The 19,435-nt window shown below is 41.2% G+C and overlaps 1 protein-coding gene across 3 annotated transcripts; it reads left to right on the plus strand.

Moving 5' to 3' along the window:
- Positions 1-624: 624 nt before the first annotated feature.
- LOC138197561 (potassium voltage-gated channel subfamily A member 10) lies at positions 625-12,826 on the plus strand. Of its 3 annotated transcripts, XM_069148406.1 has the most exons (3): positions 625-937; positions 1,322-1,421; positions 8,780-12,826. In XM_069148406.1, the coding sequence occupies exon 3, from the start codon at positions 8,943-8,945 to the stop codon at positions 10,629-10,631; it is 1,689 nt and encodes a 562-aa protein (XP_069004507.1). In that variant the 5' UTR covers positions 625-937; positions 1,322-1,421; positions 8,780-8,942; the 3' UTR covers positions 10,632-12,826. The 3 variants fall into 3 exon arrangements, with proteins under 3 accessions (XP_069004507.1, XP_069004511.1, XP_069004508.1); XM_069148410.1 differs by lacking the exons at positions 625-937; positions 1,322-1,421 and adding an exon at positions 7,286-7,519; XM_069148407.1 differs by lacking the exons at positions 625-937; positions 1,322-1,421 and adding an exon at positions 7,607-7,778.
- The last annotated feature ends 6,609 nt before the right edge of the window (positions 12,827-19,435 follow it).

Here is a 19,435-nt window from a genome sequence, read left to right on the forward strand (position 1 = left end):
GGACCATAGTATTGAAAAGACTGACAGACCAATGTTACCATTCAAAGAGCCATACCGCTGGTGTTGGCTTAAAGCATCACCAATAATACAAAACTAAAGTGAAGCTTTGTCTTTGTGATGGTTCGGCCTGCAGAAGGAACGATGTGCAATAAAAATTTAAAAAAAAATAAACATGACTTGTTTTTGTTTTTCTTCTCCATAAAAATCTACAACCTCCAGTGACTTTCGGTGACAATCGGTAAATGGACAAGAGAGAGGACAGAGAAGTGGACGCGCCGAGGAAAAGTGGCGCGTGACCAGTGAATCCTACGCACGAGTGTGAAACATGATAGTGAGCCGAAGCGAGAGCACCTGACGGGCGGACGGACAGGTTCAGGGCTTCACCGGCGACGGGGAAAATGAGCCCCGTGCTGCACAAACGGAGGTTCGCTTACCTTTTCGGGAGAGTTGCACTGAACAGATGGACACGACAGACAAATGAAAAGAACGGGCTTCTGCTCAGAAATCACAAGGAACTTTCACAGTGACATCGACTGTTGTTGTGTGAAGGCCTTTTTTTTTTTTAATTATTATTATTATTATTATTATTATTATTATTTTGGTGCTGTTGCCGCACAACATTTATATCCACGAGGGCGTTGCGTGTTTCCGGTACAAAATCTGAAATAGCACAATGAGAACAGGCAGCGCCATGAAGATTTGTTTACTTTGTGTGTCGCCCCCCCCCCCCCCAGACAGACGGAATCGACCGAAATCATGTTGTTGTACAAAACATCTGTCTCGTTTATGGCGTCTCTAACTGAAACTGCCCTTCCTTCTGTCAAAACCTCACGCTTTAGAGAGATTTACCACTGCTCCTTAAGACTCTGTCAGAAACTTAATCCAACAAGATGTGTGTGGGACTCTAGACAAGCTTCTTTCACCGCTGGATAATGAGGTAAATGCAATTTAATGTTTTCAATATAAGACAGTATGTTAATCAAGCAGTGTTATTGGTGTAAATATTAGATTTTTTTTTTCTTTTAAAAACACGATACTCTTTAATATTTTTTTTTAACTATTTTTAGATAGATACTAGAATAATGAACCCATTTTTGCACTCACATTGGCAGCATATAAGTATAATTGTTGGTTACATTATTAGTAGTGATCATCTTGACACTTATTGGATTAAAATTCTAAATGCTTTTAAATCCTCATATTACAACAGTAAACAAAGTATTTTTTTTTTTTTTTTTTTTTTTTTTTGACCCCTGTAATTAAATGTTAAATAAACCTTTAATCTGACTCATTGTTTTTAATCGTGATGTTTTCTACACAGCAACAGGCCATATGGAAGCGTGGGGAGGAGGCTCGGTGTAACTCAGGAGGCTTTGGATGCGCTCGAAGCGCCTGCAGCCATGGAACCTCCCTGTCCAACGGTGAGCAATGTTGATGTCAAAACAGTGGGTGGTGTGTGGCATTCATCCTCCTTGTATGGTTGTTGGCTGGAAAAGAATTCTTCCCACTGCGTGCGATAGCGCTTTGAAGCAATCTACTGCGGGTTATGATTTCATAGCGTTCATCGGTTTTTGAGTTTGAAAAGAAGTAAAAGTGCAAAAAAAAAAAAAAAAAAAAATCAAAACAAGGAACAAATGTGTGCAAAAGAAAGTGTAATTTAATCAGCGAGTAAAAAAAAAAAAAAAAACAGAGGATTGCGGTGTTAAATGTTGCGGCTGTGCCGTGATTGGTTTGTTGTGAACGCTGACCTCCTCCTGCCATGCCGAAGTCGAAGGAGTCAGCCAAGATTAGCACTTGTCTTTTGATTAGTGCGGCTGGACACAATCCAGATATTTCAATTGAATCCGTAGTATTGAGTGCAGACTATTTATCTATGAGGGTGATTCTGTGGGCTGATCTCCTGTGTTACATAATCTCCTTAGTGGAGTCACAGTTCTCAGAATGAGCAGAAGCGTCTCTATCGACGACAGACCAAATCCTCAGTCCAAACAATGAGGGGAATGGTGCATCCGGATGACAGAAAACACTGCGGCTGTCTTCCAATTGACGTACTTCCCTCGGTACGCTCCCATAGAGGACTCGCACGTTGGTATTTTTTGCTGGTGTGGTGCTTAAATTACAACGTGGTATTGTTGTCTCGGACTCTGTGTGCTCTGTTTCAGAGATGATCGAGTGTTTCCTTTCTTAAATACGTCGAAAAAGTCAACAGTTCACACGAGAGTCACTGCATTTATCACGAGTGTACGAAATGATCAGAATGAAACTTGTGCAAGTGTCATGTTGACACCCCCTCCATCCCCCCCCACCACCACCCTCCTCCACCACCACCACCACCACCCCGCGTGCACGTACACTGACAACAAATGTCTGACAAGGCAACTACATTTCTCTAATACGTGAACAGCTATGTATCAGTAACACTGTCTGCGAGTTGTTGTTTTTTTTACACTCAAGTCACTGCAGTGAAACATTTACACTGTGATATGACGTTAGGTAACACACTGTTAAAGACCCTTTGTTTCATAGAGATAGAGAGGAGAGGGCAGGAGATGAGGGGACAGATGAAATGCAACAGAGCAACGGAGCTTGTATGTGCACTGTAGCCTCTCCCTGGTCCCTCGGCAAAATTTGTCTTTGTGAATTGACAAACTGACTGCTGATGTCTTTGATGTGTTTTACAGTCTTGATTTGACCACTAAGCTGTCGTTTTCGATTGATCTTAGTTATTTTTGTAGTTTTAGCCAGTTCTTGGTTTCTTAAAGGTGACATTTAGGTTGTAATAATGATTAAAAAAAAAAATTATATATATATATATATATATATATATATATATATATATCTTGGATGATTGCATTAGAAATATTATTCATTATTTCATAGTTGTATTTCTGATTAATTCTGATTTTAAGACATATTTTGTGTTATTGTAATTTCCCCCTGGACTTACATACAAAAATTTACTTTGGTGGTCAAACGAAGGTAAATGAAAAAGGGGACAGTTTCATGACCAGCTAAACCCTCAAACAACCAGGGCACACTTTTTTTTTTCTACTATATTCTACTTTGCACTCCTAAGCATTGAATCAAAATTGTAATTAACGTAAAGCTATGCTGGACTTTTATATAAACGAACGTCCGCCACATTCGAGAACTTACCAAATGAGCCCTTGCCAGAATGCTGATGAACCTTTTCACCAACAGGAAATATAGTTTTTACTGCTTTTGAGATATTCCCAAACAGGCCGGATGAATGCAAACGGGGCTTGCTCTATGAGTGCAGCATGTACATCGGAGACCTCCACAGTCTGAGTCGGCAAACTTCTGGTAAAGACCTATGCTTCCTTGAATGGTGATGAAACAATTCAGTCATGTAGCTCTTCTGGACCTTTAAAATGTTAAAAGATCGAATGGATCAAATTCTGATAATGAAACGAGTGATCTTGCAGTGGTTGTGGGTCCTTTTATTAAATTAGTAGTTTATCCACCATTATACAGCTGCAACAGTAGTGATGGAGTAGGTTTCGATAAAGCCGATGACTAACGATGTGTCGACTGTTTTTTGCTTTTTTTAATGACTCTCACTGGGAGAAAGGAGAGACAAAAGATCCATACCATAGGTTTAAAACCTATATATTATATAATGTTATATACAAATTATTTCATCTGATATCAAGTGAACTCATAAGAAATCCCAAACTCGAAAATGAGACTGCTTCAGGCCATCGTGGCTTACCTCGACTGACAGCCACTAACTATAAATCCATCTTGAGTTTATGGCACTCTGTGAGGTTTTGGATGGAAATGCCGCTTTATTTTAGCTAACATTATGTTTTGAGCCATGTAGGGGTTTTATATACATAAGCTGTTATGCCCTTGTTTGCTCCTGACCCAACCTTGTATGTTATTTGGAACGAAGAGAACCTTTGCCGCAATATATAGAATTACTAGACTAGAATAACCAGCTGCCTTTACAACCGATATAAGATTACGAGGCTGGAATATCTAATCCGTGCTACCTGACATGCACTTTGAAATCCTGTCACCCTTAATGGATGACCATATGGGCTTCTGCGATGGAATTACCCAGATCATGTGCGCAAGATGAATAGTTCACAGCTTTTCTTTTTGTCTTTTCCGACCAGGCTGCCATCGTCAATTTTATTGTTTAAAATGTTTTTATTTTTTCATTTATTTTTGTATCTAGTTTCTTGGTAGTGTTTGCATATGTTTGACAAATTCTGACCTAGTGACACTGTGAAATGTACAGATGTGATAATATCCCAAAAACTGTGACCAGTTTCCCTTCAGTTTAACCTTTTAAACACACGTAACTATCATACAGTGGTGGTGTGTAGCAAAGTACATTTACTCAAGAACTGTTGTTAAACCAGCTATAATCAATATTTTTGTAATAACAGTGTATAAAGCATGTGTGTAAGTGCCTTAAAATGCAATACCACTGAGGGCCACTAGGGGCTCGGCTCCAAAAATCTTCTGGCTCACTTAACTCCCGTTCAAAAAGCGCCAACTTGTATCATGAAATGAAAAGTCAATAATTTTTTTTCCACAAGTTACTCTGGTGTCATTCGCTAAAGTCACTTCTTCTGATCAATGTTCTGGTGGTTCTTTTAACAATAATCCCATCATTTGTTAGATATTACGTCTCAAATCGAGGTATGTTTGGGATAGGTGCCTGGTTTGATTGACATGCCTGGGGTGCTTTGGGTTGCCACCAAACAAGCAGCAACCAACGGGCATCTGTGTGGCGGAGCGAGGGGTGGATCTGATTTAATCTGACTGGAAACATGAGGACACTCCGCCCGCCCACCTATAGCGGCAACCTGACTGCACCACAGGCCTGTCAATCAAACCAGGCGCCTATCCCAAACATACCTCGATTTGAGACGTAATATTGAATTAAGGATGGGATTATTTTTTAGATGGAATACCACAACAATGATCAGAAGGAGTGACTTTAACGAATAACACCATAATGACTTTTAGAAAAAATGTAATGACTGAGAAGTTGAATGGGAATCTATGGAGCCAGAGGCACTTTGGAACCAGCCCCTACTGGCCCTCTGTCGTATTGCAGTTAATGGCTTTCAGACATGTCATTTCAGTGTTTCATTCTCGTTGATGCTGCCTCCTGCTGTCCGAAATAATCAGTTATTGCAGCTTTCAGTCAAATTATGAGATACTTATATTACTTCTCTGCCACATTTCGCAAAGAAATGCACTTAATTACTCCACTACACATTTATTCGGCTGCTTTAAAAGTTATATCTAATTTACTTTCATTCCTCGACTGTCCCTGGTAAATTAATACAAAGATATCCAAAAAAAGACATTTAAAATAAACGTTAGAGTATATTATAACTACCCTAAAAAAATATAAAACAATACAAATTGGCCACACTATGCTACCAGCCAGTAGGTAACTTTTCATTTGAGATGTCACACTGTTATACACCCTAAAAAAAATTGTGGTTACAATTTTATGCAGAGAAAGATAAGAGGTTATTAGTAATGTTAGTAAAATGAAATAATATTTTTTTTATGCAGACCCTTTAACTAAGTTTGTTCACTGTGTGGTGTTGTTACTATTACTGAAGAATCTGGACACATCCTTCACTTCACTTTAGTCACACAAGTGTTAAAGTTATGATTCATTTTCCTGAGCAAATGTTACTATTTCTACCAGCTGTCCATGTCTCAAAGTCAAGCTCCATAAAGGTGTGCAGGAGGTGTTGATACCTTTGCAGTGTCAGTAAAGTTCACACACCAGCCTGCTGATGGAGAAATTGCTTTGTCAACACAGCCCATTTACCAGTGAGGTGACGGTGTCATCGGGGGGAGGGTTCGACGCAGGGAAGGCGGAGGGATGGACGATGAATCGAGGGCTGCATGGAAGGACGGACGGAGGGACGTTGTCCCTCTGGTCCCCTGTCAGTACTCCAGAGATGAGTGACACTGCGGTAGCTGCAGTCGGGCTCATCCTGGAGATCATATACCACCCATTTTCCTCCCCGTTCCCGCTTTTACTGACACAAATTGTTTTGCAGGGGAATGAATCGATTATTTACCCTCTCAGTCTGACTCGTGTGATCACCCCCTCACTGTCCATCTTCCTGTCTCTCTTTGCCCGTGGCAAATTCTATTATGACGTGTTGAAGTGACAAGTCATGCCACGACTGACTGCATTCTCAATGACATGTCCAGAACACTGCAGGATCCCGCAAGGAAAAAGAGTCCCTATATATTGAGGATGTGAAGTAAGCTGAGTGATGTTCGTGTGTGCACGTCTCTGTGCCACTATGTGCATGGATTTTACTGTATGTTTCAGGCTTATATTTATGAATACAGATCTGCATGGTGTTCACGTGTGAACACATAATGAGATTCCTTTAGGTGACGGTGTTTGATGATGTGTGGGAAAGTGTCGAGTCTTAAAACAGTTTTCTGTGACCTTGAAGCAATGCGCCCGTGCCTGCAGTGGTCCTGCTCACACCGCAATGTTAGAGGGGACCAGCAGACAGCCGGCTCCGGGCTGCAGCAGGATGAGAGGGAGATGAAGGCATGAGTTCTGACTTTGGGTAACTGGTTCTCTATCAGGGTAACACAATATTCAACCAATGTTGCCAAATTGGCCGCCCTTCTGAAAAAGTGCAACGTTAACTTTGATTGAAGTTTCCACTCCTTAAAAGAATCCAGCAGGGCTAAAAAAAAAAAAAAAAGGAAGTGTAGCATCTCTATAATTGGAATTTAACCTTTTTAATTGGGCTCTGCGCATTTTTTTTCAAAGACATGCAGCTACTTTATTAATCTGACAAACCTTCAGTTGCTGTAAGGTGTAGTTGGAAGTGAAAAATGAGTAACACAGAGTCCTGTAATCACTATCAACCCTATTAACCCTCTTACAAATCTATATTTAACACCTGGAGGCGAAATGTGTGCCCAGAATGAACCCCTATGCAAAGTAAAGTGTCTATCAATAAAATACATTATAGTGCACTTTTTAATTTTTGTTTTCCCTAAATGGACCGAGCATATGTTTATAGATTTGCATTCAGACAGGCTCGAAGGATTATTGTACAACTGAATGAAAAGTTGCAGATTTTAAAAAAAACGGTGACAGTTCAGTCAATATGATTTCATACAATACCAATGTCGGATGAAATTACAGTATGTATTTCTGATCATGTAAACAAGAGAGAGCTGAAGCCCGAGGGAACATGTGCACTGCTGCAGGTATTGAAAGCTCTTGACAAGTCCTGTAACAGAAGAAGAATACAGTTTAATCCCCAAGGTGAGGGTGGTTTGGATGATCCTGCATGTGGATGCTTACTCTGCAGGAAAAGGAGGGAAAGAGTGGGTCCCACGTTCCCTTTACCTCGTCAAACAGCGATTGGCTCCTGCAGAGTAAATCTCCTATCACAGAGCTTACCGCTAACGTCCCCGCTGCCGGAGGAGGGAGCAGGCAGAACAAAGCCGGGTGACCCCCCACATTTCAAATACAGTGAGTTGCCTGCGTGTGTTTTTTTTCTGTTTGTCTGTGTTTGTGTGTGTGTGTGCGCACCTGTGTATGTTTGTGAGTATGTGTGGGTACCTCTGGCATCTTTGGTTTCGTATGCGGTGTTAAATTACCCAGTGGGAGCTTTAATAGAGCTAGAGACACTCTTGATTGTGAGTCTGAATGAGGGAGAGTGAGGGGGAGCAGAGCGGAGCTGCCAGGCAGGACACGGGGCACAAGAACTTCTGCAGAGCCGGGGACTCGGGTGAGTGGTGCAGTCATCTGCACAGAGCTGGATTTCAACTTTACACATTTGCATGTAATTCTGGACACTTTGATGCTCTGATCTGATGACGTTAGTGTATCCGCTGTGTCTTTCAATGTCAGCTCGGTGTCAAGTACGGCTGAGTGAGTTCAGTTGTGGATTTTGGCTACAAAAAGTTGCTTTTAAAAACAAATAAAGGTGCCTTTGATCCAAGGATACCAACCCAACTGCACTTTTCAGCTCTTTTTGTTTTTATCTGTCCTTTTTCGTGGACTCGGTAACCCCTCTTTGCTGACACGGCACAATCAATACACGTATTTTTTTTGCATTTGTCCTATCTGATGTCCTTACATAAGAAAATTTGATTCTATATCCAGGACCGTTGTGTTATCCGTTACACTGCAGGTGGAAATAGAGCCACATGATTCTCCCGGAGTCTCACAGGGCCCTCAGTGTCAAGTGGACACAGAGGTTGCAGCTTTAAAGCGTGTGTCAGGATTTGGTTACCTGTCCTAACCAGACAAATGGAATGATAAACAGCTACTTAGAGATAAAGTTAACGTGACGCTGATAGACTATCCTGAACCTGAACAGGGGTGGAATAGATGAACCAAGTCTGTGGTTAGAAACTTACAATCAAGCATTTAGATGTAGGAATAGGATACATGTGTTTTGATTACTTTCTGCTTTTAGTCATGAGTGAGAGGTTTCGATGGTTTTCTATGCAGAAATGAAACAAATTTGCAGCACATGATCAGCAATAATACCATCCATACTCGGTGTAAGCTCTTTCACAGCCGAACTTGCAGAGTTTGTGTTTTCGTTGAGGTCACGGGAGAGAGTTGTGGGGAAAACAAGAATGTACAAGCAGAGTATCAGATGGCTGCTTCTCTGCTGATGCAAACAGGAGCTGACAATAAAATCTCTTTACCAACAAAACTATATTGCAGCATTTAACAAAAATATAACACAACATGCCTTTTTTCTTGATTATTTTACAGTTTACCAAGAGGGCTGCATGCAGAAGTAGCATACAGCTGCCTGAATGATAACCAGGAGGAGGGAGGCCCTGCCAGGATCTTCAGCGTGGCACTGGTTGTGGTGTCTCCTCTGTCTCCTGAACTGGGCTGATAGACGGAGCCGTGGCTAGCGAGGAGACGGGCCATGGAGGTGCCGCTTGTTAATTTTGAAAACATGGATGATGTTGGCATCAACCTGGGCGACCCAAGTGACTCTGGGTACCCGACCTCGCCCCCATCAGAGGCTCCAGATCATCTTTTAACCCACCGTTTGACTTCTCCTCACCAGTCGCCGCACAGAGGACGACGTGGAAATCAGTCTGGTCAAGAGGGGCTGTCGCCTTCCTCTCCTCCGACCGTGACCACTAAAGCCAACACCAGCAGTGGCAGTTTGATCTCTAATCTGAAGCTCCTGATCAACAGCGAGTCCCCCACAGACAGCGTCTTCAGTAAACTGCCGAAGGATTGTTATGACAATGAAGATTTGTTCGAAAAGCACTGCATTGAAGAGAAAGATGAGAAGGTTGTCATCAATATTTCGGGCCTGATGTTTGAGACCCAGCTCAGCACCCTGAACAAATTTCCAGAGACGCTGCTGGGCAACCCCATGAAGAGGATAAGCTACTTCGACCCAATGAAAAACGAGTACTTTTTTGACAGAAACCGTCCATCTTTTGATGGGATTCTCTACTACTATCAGTCAGGAGGGAGAATCCGGAGGCCAGCCAACGTTCCCTTAGACGTCTATGCAAATGAAATTGTTTTCTATGAGTTGGGTCATGAAGCAATGGAGCAATTCCGTGAAGACGAAGGATTCATCAAGGAGCCTGAAGTGCTTTTGCCCTCCAATGAGCTCCAGCGACAGTTCTGGCTCCTGTTTGAATACCCAGAGAGCTCCAGTGCAGCCAAATCTGTGGCTCTGGTTTCTGTGTTTGTCATCGTAATTTCCATCTTCATCTTCTGCCTGGAGACTCTGCCAGAGTTCAGGGATGACACTGAATTTCTCCCAGGTTTAACCCAAGCCATCAATGGCACCCAAGACAGTTCTGCCCCCCATCCCCGCCAGAAAGACGTGATGGCGTATGTCACGGATCCCTTCTTCATTGTGGAGACTATTTGCATCATTTGGTTCTGCTTCGAAGTTGGTGTCCGCTTTATAGTGTGCCCCAGCAAAAGTGATTTCTTCAATAACATCATGAACATCATTGACATAGTCTCTATAATTCCCTACTTTGTCACCCTGGGAACAGAGCTGGCGACGACGCCCGATGACGATATGAACTCCGGTCAGAACATGTCCTTGGCAATCTTAAGAATCATCCGCCTTGTGAGAGTCTTCCGAATTTTTAAGCTTTCCCGACACTCAAAGGGGCTTCAGATATTGGGGCAGACCTTGAAAGCCAGCATGAGGGAACTGGGGCTGCTGATCTTCTTCCTTTTCATAGGAGTCATCCTATTCTCAAGTGCCATCTACTTTGCAGAAGTGGATGAGCCCCAGACGCAGTTCGTTAGCATCCCTGACGGCTTCTGGTGGGCGGTGGTGACCATGACCACTGTGGGCTACGGAGACATGTGCCCCATCACCATGGGAGGCAAAATGGTCGGCACTCTCTGTGCCATTGCTGGTGTCTTGACCATTGCCTTGCCCGTCCCCGTCATCGTCTCCAACTTTAACTATTTTTACCACCGCGAGACTGAGCAGGAGGAGAAACAGGTGATGGATGCAGCAGCAGAGGCTGCCCAGAAAATGTCCGCCGCTAACAAGTATGGAAGCACACCTTCACTCAGCAAAAGTAATGGCACCTGGCAGAATGAGAAAAACGGCGTGCACTGATCGAGAAAGGACTCGTTTGTACAAAGGGCATGAAAAACACTCATGGACAAATCAAACGTATCCGTTAGTGAGATGCGCTGTGTTGTTTCTCTCACTATTTTGTACTCCAAACATAGCAACATTTGTGCAGATAATTACAGTATTAATAAGCACTGTGTGGTGAGACAGCCCTTACACAAGTTGTCTGCCTGCATGTGGATGTGTCAAAGTGCAATTTACACAACTCAGCAACTACTGTCGGTTAACTGTGATGAGAACAACTGAACGGTATAATAATTATCTTTCATCCAGCGCAATTTGAGGAAAAAATGTGACCTCTCATTTGTGCTACAGTCACACATTTCATCTTGAACATGTCGCGTGCTACAGTAAACAGTGTACGATCAGGAAAGGCGGTGTTAGTTGTAAAAAATTTCCTCTCCGCTCCGTACGAGCAGAGTAAGTTTATCCCACGGATGAAAATAAATCAGAAACGGCTTTGATAATCGTAGCATTTAAAGTGGAAGTATACCCCCAGCTTATATTACATCACAGTCCCATGTTAGTCTACACCCCGTCATAATCAGCAAAATCTAGGTAGGACTTGGCATGACTTTCAAGGGCAGGCGAATGTGTCCAGTGTAAGGCAAGAGCATAGCAGCACACACATTGTCTTATCAGCAAATCTATAGTTGTGAATGCTCAGCCAGCAGCACTTCTCCATAAGACACGGCGCAACAGTATCTGTGTGATAAATAGTTGGCACGTTAGCTTGTCTGCCACTGATCTTGTAAGATACACTGCAAAGTATAAAACCTGCTTAACATTTACTGTATTACCGTACCTGCAGTAGTTGCATGCAGCAGTCTCAGCTATTCAAATCACAGATTATTTTCACTGTCAGGTTTTCTTTTTTTGTCATTTTCACTCCAAATTATGCAGCTGTAGTGGTACGTATGGATCACCCTCTAATCTGATATTATGTGAATTTACCCTTTAAAAAGCATATCAATTCATTGCGCTGAAAGCTTTTTTTCCCCACATCTCTTAAGCACTTTTGGAGCTTTACATCATCCACTGTTGGCAGGGAAAACACATTTATTAGCGTAGAAATGTGAAATGAGATATATATTTGTGATCAGGCTGAGAGAATTGAGAAGGCAAAGAGAAAAAAGAAAAAGGTTTGCACTCTTTTATTTAAACATTTCTCCATTTGCCTTTGTTCTCTCGTTTTTTTTATTGCATGGCATCGTGTGCCGAAATGAGGTTTATCTTTAATAAGCAGTAACTGGAAGTTTGACATATTTATTGTGGCTAAATGTATTATAGTATTTTAATCATATAGTAATGTCCATTATATTCCATGAGATAAGGAAAGCCAATACCGTAACTGGATTTGTGAAACAAAGACAAGAAATGATGAAAATGCATATTTCATGAGAAAAATATTGGTACTGTATATGCATGCCACATTTCAGTCTTGAACATGTACTGTATGTGAGTTTATTATTATACATATAAATACAGCTTGTATTGAATTGTCAATGGATAAATATAACTCAGTCAATGCCTTTCTAATAATCCTCCAATATGCAATAACGATGCAGCCTGGTATCTCACTGAAGCATGTAATACACCCATCAGTCCACCAGGAGGAGGTTTTATCAGCGTTACGCTTTTCCCAACCTGATCTCGAAAAGCACAGGCACTATGACCTGGGTCAAATAAGGTTATGTGGCAAAGTAAAAAGAGTCATAAAGTAAGAGGAAGGGCGAGGTCGGGTTTGATTGGAGGAACAAACACAGGACTTTAGCCCGTGTGACCGGTGTTTGAGTTCTTGAAAAGCAGCAGTCCGTTGCTGTGTTCGAAATGGCGCAATTAGATACTAACACTCGCTATTTTGAGCACATAAGTGCATTCACACTGTAAATTACAGAAACATCCAGTGCACTAAAACTACCCAGATTATGCACTCAAAACGGTCCAAAAAAAAGAAGTGTTAAACCCTGAACACTTTCCACCCTCAACGTCGTCATCTTGGCTCCATAGAGGAAGGGGTGGGACCACCATCATAAAGAATTTTCAAATCAAGGCGTCTTAGGAAGACGTGCAGTTTGAAACGTCACTACCCTGTCGACATTAAGCACTGCACAAGTAAGAGTCCTAACATGTGTCATTTTGCATTATATGTTTATTTCTTTTAAGCAACAAGTTGATGTAAGTAACATGAGTAAGTTATGTACATAACGTAACACATTCTACTTACATGACGTGCGTAACGTTACTCACGTGACGTTACATATTTGAACCCAAACCAGGATCTTTCCCGAAACTTGACCGCCTGGTTTTGGTGCCTAAACTAAATGGCTGTACTTTTCGCGTCTTGGCGAAGCAAAACGTGACACTGACACGATATCCTCCAGTGGACTGATGGCTCTATTACACACTTTGTTGTGATACCGGGTTGTGGTGATTTGTGGGTGGAAAAGAATAATATTATATTTTCCACCCAATGAAAGACCAATACTTGTAATTAAAAGAAATGCAATAAGGTGACATCAGCGGGTCACCTGGGTACTCTGCACTTTACTATGTAATGAAGCACTTAATATGTGAGGACTGTTGCTGTATGTGTCAACATTGCACAGTATACAATGTCATAATGTTTTATTTATCCTGTGACGAGTGCCTTTCATTAAACATGTATCCTAAATGTGTGATGCTCACCTCAGATGACTTAGTTTATGGGATGTAATGTACTTGTGCTCGAGCAGATTTAAGGGATTTTTAAACTGATTTTTTTTTTTTTTCCCCCCCCTGTGTTTAATAATAATAGTGATGATTGGAGGTGTAAGTGCCAGAGTATGGCTTCAGGGCTGAATACTCATTATCACCTCATGTTAGTTTGTTATTAACGCCTCCTCACTGCTGATTCTCAGCACCGATCTCATGATGGCTCCCTTCTCTGTCTCTATCAAGAAAAAAAATAATACGTCACATCACAAGACAGACAAAAAGTCGGATTGTTATTGGTTTTTTTTTATTATTCGATATCGATATATACATGTCGATGGCAGACTAAAGGAGCAGATGTGTCTCTGTTTGTTCTCTGTAACCTATTCGCTAATAAGGAGAGGAGGAGGCTAAAAATAGGTGGGAAGATCAAAAAGGATTACTAAATCATGCAGAAATGGCAACAGATGGAACATTGACATATTGAGGAATTTTTTACGGTGTCTCGGATATTTGTCAAAAATGTGGAATAAAAACATAGTTAGCTTTTTCTTTGTTTTGGAAAAACTCCTCACTAAATAGAGAAATCCAAAAGCTGACAATGCCTTTGACTGGAATCGCTTCAAAAGCAAAAGCACCAAATTAAATATGCAGACCAAATTAATCATTTATAAGGTGATCTATCTTGGCCTCCAAGGCGAGGAGCTAGCTGTTTCACTTGATGCCTTACTGTCCTACACAGTCACATCAAGGACACATTTTCACTCAAACAATACCTATTTTTGACCTGTGAACACTTTGTGTATGTACTGCTTGTGATTTTCGGTTTTCTGCAGCGGCTTTCTGTCCCAGTGAGATAAAGCAGTGTGTTCGGAGGCCTGTCGTTCCTAGTTAACGTTCAGGTCAGCCTGCCACCCTTCTGCCCTGCTGATCACTGATCTTACAGTGATATCCCAAAGACGAGATCTGATAGCATTTTAGCATTTAACAGACAGGTGGCTTCACCAAGGTCAAAGCCAAAGTGAGCCTGTCATTTATAATTCATCGGGTGTTCCGTGAAGAGATCGCATCTATCTGAAAGGCCTTTGATACAGATTCACCCCAAGAAATCCATTCAACGACCAGCAGATGGTCCAGCCGCTGTGACAGAGCAGACTGTACTGCAACCCTTAATGGATCTATAAATATCACTGTTGCATGACTCTGTTCTTCCTTTTACTCTCCAAGTCGGTGACAAGCTGTGTCCCACTGCTTCAAGGGAAACAATGGACAAGTCCCACACGACAGCTCAGACAGTGAGTCTCATATCAGTAGATTGGGTTACTGTTTTGTCAGCAGACACGTTAAGCCAATTTCAGAGCTGCACAGACGGCAGCCTGTGTACTGTAGTTCGCGCCCTCCAGAGGGCAAAGTCAGTCGAAGATCGCCGGCTTGTGTTTGTATTAAATCCCTCGAAAGTCTCCAGTTTCTTCCAGTGACGGTAACTCTTCTGGATGCAGGACAGAGTGATCAGTGGCATCGGGCCGGATGACCTCGCCGTTTCATTTTTGATCCAAGTGTCGGTGCACAGCAGGTGTATTGATTCTGTGCCCTGACTTTGCTGACCAAGAACGTTCAGACAAGGGTTTCACATTAGTTATAGCTTCTGTATTAACCACCGAACTAATATGGTGAAATGAAAAAGAAAAGCAATGTTTACCAAAGAAGAAAGGATGCATTGTAACAAATGAGGTTGCTTGGTAGTCCATCTGCTCTCTCAGCACTGGAGAGGATGAAGGACGGACAGGTGGACACACCTTGTTCTTAGTGGGCTGAGGATCAGGCAATCCTGACACAGTGTGATAACACACTCCTCCACAGAAGGAGCTTGTTTGGAAAGTCTACCTTTTTTAGTGTTGCTGGCTTCATCCTTACTGGAAATCCTTGATGTTTTTATAGAATCTGTCTTTATCGCCCTCTCAAATTTGAAGTTAGCTCCTGAATCCACTTGAATTCAACAACAAATTTGTTGTCGGTCCTCCCTTAATGGATAAGACTAGTGGAAGTTTTTTTGTTTTTGTATCCAAATCCAGTTATAGCTCATGTCTCCCTTTGTTGTCCAAAAATGAAAAGCATCAGCCAAACAGCTGCCCTGAGTGGGATGTTTCATTATTAATGTGGACGAGGGTAATGTAGTTTATTTTGATGCGATCGTCTGTATACCTAGCTTGGTGTTACCAGACCTAAATTCACTGTATTTACTATGCGGGTCTGGCAAAAGATAGGATTCATTTCCAGTTCATTTTGAAACGGTTAGAGCAGCCTTTAACCAATCGGTATTGACTATCATAAAATCTGTCACTGCTGCAACTCTGTTTAGAAGAAAAACGCTTGACGTCAGTGTCATTGCGCTGAGTCTGCAACACTGATTGCTGATTGGTTGACCTCCAGAGTGGCTGAGTGAACGTTAATGTGAACAGGGTTTCAAGACTGTAATCACAACAAAGAAAACTGAAGCTGTGAGTAATAGCTGATTAATTAAGAGCTAGCTATTGTACACTATCCTGTTGCCATAAATCCTCATTGTCACTTTATGTGTATTAACTTACTCCTGAAAATAGTCCCTAACAAATGCACCATTTACACCTGTTTTATTAATGGTTGCTAAAAAAAAAAAAAAACTAAAAAAAAAACCTACAGAGCCACAGAGCTGTTTAAGTAAATCACATTTAAAATGTGCTGTTTATATTTGTGACCTGATTTAAAAGATTTTAGATCTCCCCTGTAGGAACCAATGAGATTGAATGTTAAAGACAGACTTGGAAGCAGACAAAATATTAGGAGATGAGCTTACACTGAGATCTGTTGGTAATATCAACCAGCTTCATCTTTTAATGTTATCAAAAAATATATATACAGGCATAAATCTGCTTTATTATTATCTGAATATTATCTACATTTTAAGTGTAATGATGTTTCTTCATTGGTTAATGTCTACATTTATAGGCGTAGGTACCGCTGCAGAAGCTACCAGGAAATACATATAAAACTATGTTAAACATTAGCAGACTGTCTCCTGTATTATCACGTTACTGATATGAAAAGAGACTCTTGTGATCCTGCCTGAGAGTTCATACAAGAGGGACTTTGTTCCTGAAAACACTTTAATTATTTAAGTGACATTTTGATCCACTTAAATAATTCAGTTTCCGTGAAAAGTTTTTCTTTTAATGTAAAAAAAAAATCATTCCAATTCATATCGCAGTAAATCAATAAAGCCTTTAGGGTATGTGCACAGGTAATGGATTGATATTGATATTTTTGCATGTATGGAGTCCTTGCATTTGTTTGAGCATGTTTTGTTAGCTCAGTTCTGTCTGTCTTGGTGAGCTGATGCCCATCCATCACATTAAGACTGGAGAGGTGGGTCCCCAGACAGAGAGGGCGAGTAACGATTCAAGGAGATACAAGTTTTACGGCAGGTAAATTAAAGCTGACTGCTCTGCTGCAGTGCGTCAGCCCCAGAGGTCAATGACAGGACCTCACGGGACGAAATGTGAGTCTCACATTTGTCCAACTTAACACCCATGAAAAATGAAGAAGGTGACCTGAAGTATCACCCGAGATCAGACAGTATACAACACCATGCCTTCAGATGACCGCAGGGGTGCTTTCCACAGTAATTTGTAGATTAGTGAGCGTATGACTGGGCAAAGAATGCTGATCACCGAGCTTTGGTGCGATACAGAGAAAAATCTGGGTGGTACCTCATAGATAATTATTTTAATTACTGTTCGAGGAAGTCTGCTGTAGCCTACATAAAAGAAACGAAAAGCTCATTCATTCAGGCGTCAAAATCCAGTTATCAACTTGGACACATACTCATAACTGGCCTGTTAAAGTAACTTGCTACTAAAATTAATATAACTACCACTGACACTGAAGTGTTGCTAAAATATAAATACTCAGCAAAGACCCTGAATTTCTATTCAGGTACATTGCACGAGTGAAAAGTATTCCACGGCTGCTTTAAGGGAACAAATGTGACGCCGTTTTAATAAACTGACTGGATTTGTCGGCTGTTTTAAGTGTTAAGTGTGACACCTTGTGGCTCCTCTTTGCTACTACAAACAATGCAAAGATGATCTCTCCGGTCTCATTAGCTTCCGTGCGAGTTTGTTTGTTCATGTTCTGGTTATGAAATAAGGGCAACAAGTTCATTAAAAAAAAATAATAATAATTTTTAAAAAAAAACAGTCCCGTTTCCATCATTGTGAAGATGTCTTTTCCAGCTGAGTGACTCCGCCGGTCCGCTCGGTGGAGATGGGATCCCGACAGGTGAAGCGTAAGAGTCCGGGACGTGCTCACCGGGCCAGGTGTCAGTGAGGCACGCAAATCAACTAAATCAACTAAATCAACTAAATCCCCCCAAAAGTACGAGAGAGAGCGAAGTACCGAGGCTGCCATCCGCCTACTCAATTAATCATTTAGTTTATCAGTGCAGCACGTTGGTCTGGTTGTGCAACGCTAGTTTATCTGCAAATTTAGTTTTAGACGGCATTATTTCAAGCGAAGTTTACCTGGCAACAGAGTGCAGTTTCTGTCAAAAGATATTTGGTTAAATTAAATTCAACCTGGCAACAGAGTGCAGTTTCTGTCGAAGATATTTGGTTAAATTAAATTCAACCTGGCAACAGAGTGCAGTTTCTGTCAAAGATATTTGGTTAAATTCAACCTGGCAACAGAGTGCAGTTTCTGTCAAAAGATATTTGGTTAAATGAAATCAGCCCTTTTATATGGAGGATGAATGAGGATCTTTCAATTTAAATTTAGCAAAGTTTAAATCCAGTTTGTCTCACCCATGTTTTCTTATTACCACTCTCTCCGATCTTTTACTACATAAAAGTTATACAAGCAAGCAATTGATATATCACAGGGTTGAATCCTAAGTATACTCATTAGCATAAACACAACAAGTTCTATAATTAGGAGAAATAGGCCAGTTGAAGTCACATGATGAAACGCTGACTGTCAGTAACAATGATTGAAATTGAGATTTAGATTTGACTTTATTCATGCGGCAGCGGGGAAATTCGGTTGTCACAGCAGCGGGGGGGGGGGGACAACCACCGTTGTAGTCTCCTCAGGTTTCCATAAACAAAGCCAGATAAGAGCTCATGAAGTCATAAAAACTGTTGGGCAATAGGAAAATGGGTGAGGGATGGGTCTGTGAACAAACGAAAATAGTTCGTACTCTGATCACAATTGCTTCCTGGAAATCTTTGAATCTCCAACACACTGCTGCTGCATCAGAGCAGTTCCAGGTCCCGCATGATGACAAACTGAGGGAGAAGTAGTGATCACAAAAACTCCACTGAGTCATAATAATAATAGTAATCAGGTCATTTCACTGGCCGTGAAGCATATGTGGTAAATGCTTATCAAAATTATAAAAGCAAAAAAATGTTGACAGTGATTTGAATGATCAATAATTAGCTGTGAACAAATGCATGTCAAATTTAAAAAAAAAAAATTAAAAAAAAACTTACAGTAGAATGTTTAATACTGAGAAAAAAGTATTTTATTTATGTGGAAGCTACGTCCACATACGGTCTACGGTTAGAATCATTGACTGTATATGAAAGTGGACGTCGCTTCCGGGTCTGACCCCGTGACCCATTCGGCCAAATTGGGTCTCTTTTGGCCCGTATTTGTCGCTCCGAGCACCCGCACCGTAACACCGGTGACAGTCGTGTACTTAAAATCCTAGAGGCGGCCAGCTTGACCGGTTATATTTTAACATATGACACGGTGCTAAAATCTTAAAACTACATGAGTCCTATCTTAGTTACAACAAGAATGAACGAGCTAAGCAATTTAGTGTTTCTATGTGCTGTATTTATTGAGTTTGAGAAACCATCTCTAGAAAGCGATAAAACGGACTAGATCTCGTCTCTGTTGCTACGGTTGTTACTAAGCAAACTTACCAAAAAAAAAAAAAAAAAAATTCATAAAATAAATCTTATATACTGCATCTTTAAGTAGACACAAAGAGAGACATCCTTCTCTCTCTCTCTCTCTCTCACTCTATCTATCTATCTATCTATCTATCT

Source organism: Embiotoca jacksoni, unplaced genomic scaffold (genome assembly GCF_022577435.1).
Source record: "Embiotoca jacksoni isolate LCO1_2020_lvr unplaced genomic scaffold, fEmbJac1.0.p SCAF_1, whole genome shotgun sequence".
NCBI classification, from domain to species: Eukaryota; Metazoa; Chordata; class Actinopteri; family Embiotocidae; genus Embiotoca; species Embiotoca jacksoni.